Source organism: Myodes glareolus, chromosome 19, assembly GCF_982192425.1.
Source record: "Myodes glareolus chromosome 19, mMyoGla1.1, whole genome shotgun sequence".
NCBI lineage: Eukaryota > Metazoa > Chordata > Mammalia > Rodentia > Cricetidae > Myodes > Myodes glareolus.
Window position 1 is genome coordinate 39287877 of NC_142044.1, and position 12309 is coordinate 39300185.

Below are 12309 nucleotides of genomic sequence, written 5' to 3' on the forward strand. Positions count from 1 at the left end.
TTGCCATAGCAATGGTCACTTATTATAGGGAGCTTGGCGGGGTATCAGCCTCCAGTGTATAATGCCCAGTGCATGATTTTACCTTCATGGCTGTCCAAGGCCGGAAAAAGTCATCTACAGGTGTGAACACCAATGCTTAGAAGTCAGCTTGACAGGAACATCTCATCTGATTATGTGAATGGGAGATGTATGCCTCCCTGAGGCAGTCCCATGTTGGACATCTCTCCTTTCCCTGGCAAGGACCATCTAAGATGTTCTCAGAAGACTCTTCGGAAAGTCCTGGTGGCTTTCATCTCCCCTGTGGAAGAAGAAATGGAGAACACACCCATATTTTGCCCTTTTCTCCACCGCTCTCCCTAACTCCCCCACCCAGAATCAGTACTCTGCATATGGCTACAGATTTGAGCACTGCTCGATACAGCAGGCATCTATCTATGGACAGCATGAAATCTTCATTATAAGGGTAATAAAACCCATGAGAGAATACCAAGCCAAAAGTTAATCAGAATGGTAGTTCGAAGGGCCGTTCTAGTCCTGTGTGAAAATGGACAGGAACACCATGAAAAAGGCCATCCATAAAGCTCTCCAGGGGTTGAGAAGAAAAGAAGAAGGCATCTTGGAGAAGAACGATGCTGTCCAGCTGTTTGTCTTGGCCACTTGACAGCTGCACACAGGACCCTGAGTCCAGTCAATCCAGAACTTGGCTTATGGGTGAGGAACTCAGCCCTGCCAGCCAGGAATGAGTTTCACTGGGTTCCCTAGCAGAACGGCAGGTGGCAGAGTCTGGAGGAATTGAGTCTCTGTAGAGTGGGAAAACTACACAGAAACACCGCAGAGGACTTGCTTTCTGACTCCTTGTGAGAAAGGTTCGGGATAAAGAGAAATCGGGGAGTCAGTGCCCAGGGGAGCCAGCTGGCTAATACAGCAGAGACTCAGAGTGTCCAGGGATCTAGTGTGAATTGACTGAAGCCATACTGAATCACAACTATCAGAAAGGTCACGAATAACCTTGACCTGCTTTCCCTGCATGGTTCCTGCAATTTCGTCGGCACATGGGGCTTAACAGCTGTACCCCAGTGCTGTGAATGTTAGAAATATGTCCGGCATCATTGCTGTCAGCTGAGACATGAGCGAGCACAGTTTGACTCTAATAAGTGCCACCATTATTGTCCCTCTGAGCCAAGTGGCAGGGCCACCAGGATTCCTGATGCCCTTGACCCTGGTGTTGTCTATGGCTCCCTATTAAAAAGTACAGGGGAACCTTTGCATTCTCTCCTCCTCCCTAACGTGGCAGCCTCAGCAAAAGAGGAAGGAGAAGGGGCTGGAGAGATGGCTCAGCAGTTAAGAGCATTGCCTGCTCTTCCAAAGGTCCTAAGTTCAATTCCCAGCAACCACATGGTGGCTCACAACCATTTGTAATGAGGTCTGGTGCCCTCTTCTGGCCTGCAAGCATACACAAAGACAGAATATTGTATACATAATAAATAAATAAATAAATAAATAAATAAATGTGTTTTAAGAAAAAAAAGAGGAAGGAGAAGGAGGGGGAGAATGAGGAGGAGAAAGAGAAAGACTATGTCTCTAACGGAGTTTCTGGCTGAGGATAGGGGGAGGGGAACTGGTGAAGGAAGCACCTTTGACCCCAGACCAGTCAACGCAACCAATGAAACAAGTGACCTGACAGTGATGTGCCCATCATTAACATGGTAATGATAAGGATGCATATCGGCCCCTCTGATTGGTTATTCTATCATTTTCACTGCTCCATGCACTGCTTGGGAGCCCAGTATCAACTGGAGCAGTCTTTGCAAATTGTTACTTTCCACTGCTTTCCCAAGGAATCTGCTCTGTGATGATGGGACAGAAAACTCCCTAAGGAATTCTCCAGAGGGGTAAATATAATTGCAGTGCACTTACCTCACAAACCCAGGAACCTGACAGGTTGAATGGTTTTGAATTCACTGACTTAGAGGACCTGGGTTCCCTGCTCAGTGCCCTGAGTCTCAGTGAGGAGTCTCTAGGTGGCAGAAGGCCTGGAGGGGATTTTACTGATCAAGCGTAGGATAAAGACAGGGTGACTGTTCTTTCAATCAAGGTAGAAATCAAGATTCCAACAAAACAGACAGTCTGGATGGCCTGGACCACCACAGACAGCTTTAATGAACATCCACCTAGGAGAAACTATGATCCCTTAGGGGACAAACATCGAGATGGTTAAGATTAAGACCAGTATTAGTATGAATACTGGGTACTAGGATGGGCATCAGGGTACTAGGATGTGCACTGGGGTATAGGATGGGCATCAGGGTACTAGGATGTGCATTGGGGTATAGGATGTGCATCAGGGTACTACGATGTGCATCAGGGTACTAGGATGTGCATCAGGGTACTAGGATGGGCATCAGGGTACTAGGATGGGCATTGGGGTATAGGATGGCACTGGCCAGAATAAGGATGACAATGGAACTGAGATTGACATGATTACTGAGGCCGCAGAGACCATGCCTGAGGCTATGACTCCATGACAGGCAGAGCAAGAAGAACATTTGCTGTGGATAATGTAGGGTGATGGCTACAGGGGAGGTGGGGCCCAATGAAGACCAGCAAAGGAGACTGGATGATACTATGGAGCCCCAGAGATGATCTCTAGTTCTGAATGATTGTAGATGTCATGATAGAGGACTCCTCCCAAGATCCAACCTGGATCAAAAGCCTCAGAGTACTCTAGTGGAAGATGATACCTCTTTGAGTGCTTCTTGGTCCAGCTGAGTGGATTCTGTGGAGGAGCAAAGCCACTTGACACAGCTGCTAGGGAAGGAGATACAAGAGTGGAAGAGAGGGCAAGAAAAACTGCAGCCTCAGCTGGATGAGCCAAAACTGGACCACAGGTCCAGGGCAAGTGAGAGAGAAAGAGACAGAGACAGACAGAGAGAGAGAGAGAGAGAGAGAGAGAGAGAGAGAGAGAGAGAGAGAGAGACTGAGAGAGAGAGACACACAGAGAGACACAGAGACAGAGAGAGACAAAAACAGAGAGAGAGACACACACAGAGAAAGAGAGAGACAAAGACAGAGAGAGACAGAGAGAGAGAGAGAAAGAGGTTGAAAACATTTCATCTCAGTCACCAGAAGACCAGAAGGTGTGGGCTCAGGAGTTACTGCTTTTCTCAAGGGAACCATCTCTTTGTTATCTTTGATTCCTGCTCCCGTCTGCCTTTTCCTGCTGCTTCCACCCCTGTAGTGTCAGGGTATTTCAGCTGATGGGTTGTGGGGGTGAATAGGGGTGTGTAAATAGGGAGATCTGGGTTGCAGTCCTTCAACCTTGATTTGGGTGTTTTCAGGTTTCTACTGAAAAAGACCCCCAGACTTAGTAAGCCTCCATTCCTTAGCACAACTGACTCCATGATGGGAGCATCATTCAGGCTGTAAAACTCAGCATGTAGACAGAACCACAGAATGGAAGCAAAGACTTAACCCATCAAAGTCCGTACTTCTGAGGAAGTCTCTAAGTGTACTAACCTTGATTTCTTACTTCTGTAGTTCTGCCCCTGGCTAACTGTTCTTGTTAACTGAAGTATGTCAGCCTAGGATAAGGATTTTGTGCTTAAAAGCTCTCCCTGAGAAGACTCAATGCTATACTGGGATTCTAAACACCCTTGCAGTCACTGGCCAGCTAATAAAGACTATTGGCTTAAATGTGTCTGAGTTATCTTCTCTGGTGGGTACCCTACCACAATACAGGTTTCCTTTCCTGGAACCCCAAGCTGGTGCTCGGGTCTGTCATGTGACCTACAGGTCTGTCATGTGACCTACAGTGTGTGGCTTCCTGTTATGAGGGTGGTTTCTTGACTTCCTCCGAGAGTAGAGAACAATAGGAAGAGCAGTTGAAGGGCTTGGTTTCACTGGCAACACAGTAGCTTGACCTGTGTGCTTGACGTGCACCACTGTAGGCATCAGCTCAAGAGATGGCATGTTTTTCTGCTGGAGGAAGTCAGGGTACCTGCAGGCAAAAGACACCTCGGTCTCTCATGAGAGCCCTAAGCCTGTTGTCTGGAGAGTTGGTTTCCTGTGCTATGCAGTGGGCATAGCAAATACTTATCCCGTGGACTTGACGGCCAATAGCTAGAAAGTGCTCTTCTAGAGGGATACCCATGAGGATTGTGGTTGTGGACAATGAAACACAGTTTGCTCTCTTTGTCTCTTTGCCTTCAGATAGTTGCACCCAAGAGAAAGTGGTTCTGACCCACTCTCCTACTTCGTGCCTCTGTTAAAATAAAATGGGTTGACTTAGGCTCCTGAATACATGTAACATGTATTTGTACAAAGCTATCTTCTATGAAAATGATTTGCAATCTGTAGATATTACTTAGGAGATGCCTTGAGATGTAAAATCCTGTCCTTTGGGTGAGAGACTTTTGGCTTTCTCCAAATAAATTTAATCTTTAAAGATACAAAATACAGATTACAATTGGGACATGCTGATACTCTCTGCCTGTTTTTTGCAAGTCACCTTCTCTTGAGCTGTTGTTGTTTCATATTATAGTCTTCCCCAACAATCAGCAGTAGATATTTAGCCGTAGTTTATAGCTATCATGTGGGCAGAGCCAGTGGATCTAAGACATCATCTTGCCCACCTCCCCTTCCTCAGTCAAGAAGGGTTGAGCCTCACAGATTGAGTCTCATGATCACAAACTAGCCGATATATCCACCCCACAACTCGTTTGATCTCTTACTCAAACACGACTTCCCCTCTCTCTCCAAATAAGCTACTGACCCAGCTTGACACATGGAGATTGGTTTTAATTTCACAGGTCCTTCATGGACTGTCACCCTGTCCTCTTCATGGGCTGGCCCCTTGTCAAGAGCTCTACCCCCTGTGGTGTCACCGCCACCATCCTCAGCACCTCTGTCATGATATGGAAGGTGCCTGGTGGACAGAGGAGGAGTTGGTTCAGCTGATGCTGGACAGAAAGGGCTGTGGCCCACAGCCTGTCCTATGGCGAGGGAGGCTTGGCGCCTCCTACTCCAGCTCTTCTGTTTCCCTGACCCTCCCATTACTCACTCCTGCACACCTCTCTCTGTCCATACCCACAAACCACTATGTGCTTTTAGACCCATTCCCGCAATCTCTAATCCTCTCTGGTCCCTCAGTTCAGGCTGCTGTCACATCTTTCCTTGACCCTCTAACCATCTGTATTAACCATACAGTGAGCCACAGAGACACAAACTCCTCAACACTCAGTTCTATAGACTCACTCCCACACTCTCTGCTTTCCCAACTTTCATTGCCGTTGCTGTGATGAACACTGGCAGAGAAGCAACTGAGAGGAGAAAGCTTTATTTCGACCTACAGTTCCAGGCTACAGTCCATCACTGAGGAAGTCAAGGCTGGAAGTCAAAGCAGATAGCCACAATGTGTCCACAGGCCAGAGCAGTGAGAAATGAATTCCTGCATGCATGCTTACCAGTGCTCAGCCTTCTTTCCCTTATACAGTTCAGAACCCATACCCAGAGAACAGTGCCCCACAGTGAAGGAATTTACCCACCTCAATTAGAGTCATGAAGAAAAATCTCTCCCAAGTATGCTTACAGGACAACTTGAGCTAGACAGTCCCTCATCAAGACTCTCTTCTCACAAGATTCTAGGTTGTGTCAAGATGACGGTTAACACTAGCTACCTCGTTCCTCCTCCAACAAATGCCTCAGTGCCTCTAATCTGTCCAGGTCTTCTCCTCTGACTGGCCTCTGTGTTGTTGGGGGAGGCTGTCACTAAGGAACCTAGAAAGTCTTGTAGAACTCATCAAACTGTTTCACCTTCTCCTCTAACTCCTGAGCCAGCGCCCGCAGTTTTTTGGCTGACTCTGACTTTGCTCCGTCACGTAAATGCATAGATTCTCTTACAAGGCAGTACACATCGACTGCGAGGAAGACACCTGCAGTGGCTGCCCCTGTGATTCGGGCCTTTTTGGTCATTGCCAGAGCAGTGCCATCAAAGGCCTTCTTCACCTTACTAGCTCGTTGGGCAGAGATTCTTCCAGCAGTCATGAGGAGCTTTGCATCTGCCACTAAGTGAGGGATGACTCTGGCTACCCTAATGGCACGGATGTTTTGTCCCAAGGCTTTCAATTTATTGAAGACACCATAGGACTTTACAGAAAGTTTGCACACGATCTTTCCCAGGTCAAGAACTTTCTTCATAGTGTCCATGGTGTCTGACAGCAGGCGCACGGCTTCGGCTTCATCTGACCACTTGCTTGTTTCTTCCACAACTACAGTGACAGCACCGGCCACAGTAGCCGCTGCCCCCAGCCCCATCCCAGTGGCTGAGAGCAGCAGACTGCCCCCTGCTGTCACAGGTGCCAGAGCTATACCCAGGATGCCCAGGACTCCAGAGGCAGTGCTAGTGGTGTTGGTCACCACGTGGGAGATGGTACAGCCCTTGTGCACCTGGTCAAGATGGTCAGCCAGAGCTCGGAACTGCCTAATGATTTTCTCCAGCTTCCTTTTCAACTGAGGAAAATGTTCCGCAAACATCTTCCTGTCCTGCAGGTCTTTCTGAAGCCATTCTTTGTCCTCCACGACTGGGAGCTCTAGGAGCTGCCCCAGAGCCTTACGCAGTGCAGCTTCCTCATCTCTGTAACAGAAGAGGTCAGCGCATCAGAAAGACGGCTTGTTTCTCTGTAAGATGGGTTTCCCAAGATCTATCTCATTCAAGTCACAGAATTACGTTGTAGAACCAATGGGAAAGAGTTTTACTATGTGCAGGAATCTGCATTCTACAAGAAACCACAGACTCTCTACATTCTATAGGATGACCACAGACACTCAGTGGTTCTTAGTCCGTAGGTGCAGTGTGTGAAGTCATGTGAAGACACACATTAGTGACAGGCACATGATAAAGATGGCTCCACTCAAGGTCTGTGCCTTCACTACCAAATATTTGCTCAGTGGGAACTCTGTAAAGGAGCACTGTGATGTGGGATCAGAGCAAAACTGGGGACAATCTGGGGGTCCTGTGGAGATGACCTGGACAATTCAGCCTCTGCCACCAACACCTTCCAGGCATCTTCTTTGGTCAACAGGTACTGCAGGTCTCTTCTGCTTGCTGAGTCCTGCAGACACTCAATGACTTCCTGGATGAAGGATTTCTTCGACTCTTGGGAAGAAAAAGCATGAGATTAGAGGATAGCATGGAAGAGCCTAAATGGCAAAGTGCGTATGGCATTTGACAGCCAGAGTATTCAGCATCTGCCATTGGGTGCAAGAATAGAGCCATCAATGCTAGGGAATGTGCTGTGCCTTCAATTCGCATATAAAAGAAAAGCCTTCTGGATGCGAACAGTTTTAGAGGTGGGCCTTTAAGAAGGAGAAGAAATGAGGATTAGATGATGTCATAAATTTATGTTCCTAATCCATTAGAGTGTGGTACTGACAACAAAAAAATAGACATCGTGTGTATAATGTCATGTATGTATGTATGTATGTATCCATCTATCTATTTATCTTAGTGGTTCTGAATCTCTCTAATGCTGCAAGCCTTTACTACACGTTCTCACACTGTGGTGACCCCTAATCATAAAATTACTTTCATTGCTGATTCATGACTGTAAGTTTGCTACTGTTATGAATCATAATGTAAATATCTGTGTTTTCTGATGGTCTTAGTTGACCTCTGTGAAAGGGTTTTCATCACCCAAAGTGACTTAAAGCCACAGGTTGAGAACCGCTGACCTATCTTCTTACCTGTCATCATTGATCTCCGTGCCTATGTGTCCCTTCCTCCACTCGGTCCCTTCCAGCCTCTCTGTCACCATGCACAGAGGGAAGACTATGTGCAGACTCTCAGGTAGCAAGCTCCTGCTACACACCAGGAAGAGGGCCCTCACCACACCAACCCCCCATTTCTTTGTTGTGGACTTTGACTTTCAGACCCAAGAGAAACAGGGGTCTTTGGTCCAAGCCCTCAGCCTGTGGGATCAAGTGATATCCCATGTGCTGGAGAGTTTGGAGTTTCCTCAAACTTTGGGAGTTGTCCCTAAACCACACAATTTCCTCCACTTCACCAGGCTTTCCTAACCCCCCTTAAGAGGCACGGGAGAGAGGAGGGGATCCCTGAGCATGCTCCCTAAGACAGAGTCAAAAAGGAGAACTCCTTATACCCAGGTAGCTGATACTCTGTTAGTTCATTTTGGGGACTCTCTTTCTGTCCTCCCCTCTACAAGTTCTCAGTGTGGATGCCCACACTCAGATCACACTCAGGAAAGAGCCAGAGAAGAGGAATCTATACCTTTGGAGGCCATGAGGGCTGAAGCGTCCTTGGTGCCAGGAGTGGCGTCTCTCACAGGTTTTCCTCACAACTATCTGGGAGTCTGGGCTAAAAGGAAGAGAAAAACAAACTGTAGGATGGAGTGGGGACAGCTTCATTGGAGGCTGGGGTCTCTGGGTTAGCAGAGCAACTAAAATCAAAGAGCACCTGGCCCTGGTCCTACCGCTGAAGGGCTCGGTCCTAGGCCTCCTCTCATTCTTCCGTTACCCTAACCAGAGCGGAGGCCTCCTGTCCTGTTAGGGCCACAGAACATGGATGATCAGCTGGAGGTGGCCATGGAAAGGGACCTAGCCTCTTCAGAGAGATGAGGAGAAATATTCTGGCACTTGGGGTGGGAACTGTGTGCAGCAATGGTGAAAGTCCATATTACATGAAGGGGTGTGATGCATGGGTCTGGGCTGCCACGCTAAGGCTCATAGCTCTTTGAAGAGAGGAAGAAACCCCCAAGCTGCCCACTTGGACTGTCCCACTGCAGGATGACACCTAATGGTGCATCAAGAAGGTCCTGCCAGAAGCAACTCTTGTGCCTAGGCTGTCCTCTGAGCCTTCCCAATCTGCTAATGTGTGCTATATAAGTATCTATCTTGGTAAGTCGTGTCTGCATGGTTAGCTTCTTATAGTCACAAATGTTCTGAGGTCCCTCTTACTGGAGAGGAAGAAGGAGTATTACTCTTTGCCAAGTAGGGCTTTACCTCCTTCTCTTTGTCCACAGTCAGGGTTTCCACAGGTGCCCTGGACACAACTGGCCCTCACTTCCTGCATCACACATCTAGACCCTCCTTCAAGTTTCCCCTGCCAAACCCTGATCCTGACAGGTTCTCTCTGCCAGCCTGGTCCATCTCCACAGTGAGCCTTCGTCATCACCGAGAATAACCACTACAGGCTGACTGGATAACAGGAGTCTCCTTAGCCTTTGGACAGGAGACACTGACTCCACAGACACCCGCTGCTTCTGTCAGGAGGGAGGAGGGAGGCCAGGCTGTGACAAGGCCTCCCTGCCAGAACACCCACAGCTTCCTTTTGCTCCCTTCCCCACAGCTGCCCTGGCCATTCCCAGGATAGTCCATATGTGACTGCAGGTCTTCATTTACCTCAGTAGCCAGACATAAAGGAGGCTGATAGTACGGGTTCTTGCTACAGACACTAATGTGACAAGATCGCTGCTGTCCCTACCTCATGTGCCCTGTTTTATAGACTACAGGACCCCATAGGCTGTCAGGAAGAAAGACTGGCATTTGGGGTGACCTTATACTTGGGTGAAATGTCTGTACTCTGAGTTTCCTCTCTGGTCACTCTGTGCTGGTGGCCTAGCCCAGTGGTAAAGCCCTTGTCCAGTGCATAGGTCCAGGGCTGACACCTAGTACCACAAAAGAAATAAAAGGAAAAGAGAAAAGCCAGCTGTCCATGCTTCCTTTAAGCCCCTCCCTCCACTTAATCAGCTACACTCAGAGCCTCTTAGCACTGGCATCCTGAGGATGTGAGTCAGGAGGAAGGGTAGGTGACCCCCCCAGACCTTCCATTCTGATGGCCAGCTGAAGCCCAGGCTGGGAGTGTCCTCTCCCTAGTTCTGCAGAAGCTCTTCAGTAGGGCAGATAGAGGCTTTCAGTAAGTCTCCATTCCCAGTGTCTGTGGAGAACTGTCTTCCTAGGGCAAGGAGACAGGACTCAGGACAGCATGAACCTGAGAATTGTTAATTAGCTCCCAGGATCACATTCAAGCTAATTTACCCTGGACAGAGGGACTCCTGCCTGTTGAACCCCTGTCCTCTTTCCATCCCTTCTCCTATTTCCTCATTTCTCCCCTACTGCAGCCACAAGCAACTTCCAGGGATCCAGGACTCTGCCAAGTCTCTTCCCTCAGAGAAATGTCTCCAGTCCCATGAGGTGCCAGGACCAAGCAGGACTGCCGCATTCCATATGCCCAGCATGCCGCTGTCTGGGCTCTGGAGACATTCTTTGGATATTGAGCCACTAGCTTCTGAGGGCATAGCCCCATTTAAGGAAAAAGTGTGGATTAAAATTTTGATAATAAAATTATCATTGTCATTATCATCTTAAAGCTTTTAGAACTTCATGGTTTTACAGGCACAGAAATAATCTCCTCTACCCCCACCTGTGGTCTGGCCTTTGACCTTGTGATAACAGGGCTCAAAGTGCTGAATATGGGGTTATACAACTTGTCCCTCCACGCCTCACACTGTGCCTTGCGCACCCAAACACACAGGACAGCCTGTCTTCCTTCTCCACCCTTCACAGGCTAGGCAGAGGCTGAGAAAGCTGCTCACCCTGCTTCAAAGAATCCTCAACAAGCACCCCCATTCCCACAGGGCCTTGGCACGGACACATGCTCAGAGACACAGTTGTGTGGCACAACTCCTGGGCACCTTGAAGTCCCCAAGTCAGTCAACATTTGTGCAAATCTGGTCTTAGCAGCAATAACTACCTAGGGCCAACCTCGGGGTGCACAGGACACATGAACCAGTGAGGTCGGGGTTGTCTGCCCGCCTTTCTCTACACCCTTCATTTCCTCCATTTCCAAAGGAGTGAGGACCCACAACAGCCACTTGACCTGGGAGCCTGCTTTCCAGGTCTCGGGCAGACTGGCACTTCAGCAGAGCCTTGAGGACCTTGGTAATCTCACCTGATCATCTTTCTCTGCAAGAGCAGCTTGGCATTGGAGCAGGTAGGTGGGATTCAGAGGTCCCCAACTTACCAAAAAATCTTCCCGTGGCTGAACTGGAATCAGTGTGCATCAGCTCAGTAGCTGTACTTCACCGTCCCAATAAGGAGCAGCTTCCTGCTGGTTAATATCCAACGATTGAAAGTGAAAGCCCTAACATCCTGAGCAAAGTACAGCCCACACAATAGAATACCCACGTCTAGGGTACCACCCAAAGTCCCATCCTCCTGGCTGCCCTACGGAAAGGAAAAACCTAGCTCCACATCCCAAGTCCTTCTCAATGCATGACACCTTGGTTGTGAGTTCTCTGTGGAATTCAGGGAGAAAGACCTGACATGACAGATGGTGGGACCTTCCATAGATCGTCCCCTAAATGACCCTGCTCTGTCCACTTACTCTCTCCAGCAGAACATGTCTTTCTCCTCTTCCTCCATCTCTGCACAGTCCCTCATCCCGGAGTTCTTTTATGCAGATAGCTGTGCTGTTGCGTTCACCAAGTCTGGCACCTGGATATCTACCTACATGGTTTCTTACACCTCCAGCCCCTGATGCAACCTGGAACCATCAGCATTGCTTCCTCTCAGAAGCACCAGCATTCTCCACAGCAGACTCCCCTGTTTTCTTCTTAGCTCCCAACAGTACTTGGGGTCAAAATCTACTGCATGGACAAATCTCTTGTCTCTAAGCTCAATGACTGTTGAATGGCTCTCCTTTTCTCCTAACAGAAAGAACAGCAAGCAAGGTTGGATTCCAGGGTCCAACTGAGATGGGCATCATCCTACACGTATGTCCTTGGGACTTGATGGCCACCCCAATCCAGCTTCTCAGAGAAGGACAGCAGGTGACACTAGATCTTTATACTACTGCTGGAAACTCAAAATTTTAGTATCTATTTGGAGTTTTAAAATCATCTCTGAGAAACTAAACATCTCAGTGTCTTATCAATGAACACATCATCACTGTTGGCGATGGGGGCAGGTGTGATGTTTTTCCTGGTGGGAACGGGTATGTTCAGAGGTAATGGCTTCCATACCACAGTTCAGCAACCAGTCAGGACTCAAGCCAAGATCCACATTCTGAGAGTTGACACTTGGGAACACACTTTCCTTTTTAAAGTTATTTTTTTTTTCTGTAGCCTTTCTTGTTCTCATTCTTCCTTCTTTCATCTGTGTGACTTTACTCAACAGTCAGAGGACACCACAGTGAGATGCAGAACCATGAAAGTGTCCACAAAGCTGTGGGGTTGCCATGACGGAGACCCATTGATCAGGGCACAGAGTGAACAGAGTCAGGGTGGGGCCACAGAA

General features: G+C 48.3%; 1 protein-coding gene and 1 long non-coding RNA gene across 6 annotated transcripts in view; one reads left to right on the plus strand and one right to left on the minus strand.

Moving 5' to 3' along the window:
- LOC125413360 (uncharacterized) overlaps positions 1–12309 on the plus strand; it is a 30606-nt gene that overhangs the window by 9084 nt on the left and 9213 nt on the right. For all 4 annotated transcript variants that reach the window (XR_015735631.1, XR_015735629.1, XR_007235933.3 and 1 more), the window contains exon 2: positions 11728–11843. This is a non-coding gene — a long non-coding RNA (uncharacterized LOC125413360). The remainder of the gene's footprint in view (positions 1–11727; positions 11844–12309) is intronic.
- On the minus strand, positions 5320–11153 carry LOC148118947 (apolipoprotein L3-like). Of its 2 annotated transcripts, none has more exons than XM_087898928.1 (4): positions 11036–11153; positions 8285–8371; positions 7024–7153; positions 5320–6631 (listed from the first exon to the last, which is right to left on the minus strand). In XM_087898928.1, exons 2-4 carry the CDS (start codon positions 8295–8297, stop codon positions 5776–5778), a joined length of 999 nt encoding a protein of 332 aa, XP_087755054.1. In that variant the 5' UTR covers positions 8298–8371; positions 11036–11153; the 3' UTR covers positions 5320–5775. The 2 variants fall into 2 exon arrangements, with proteins under 2 accessions (XP_087755054.1, XP_087755055.1); XM_087898929.1 differs by having other exon boundaries at positions 10964–11114.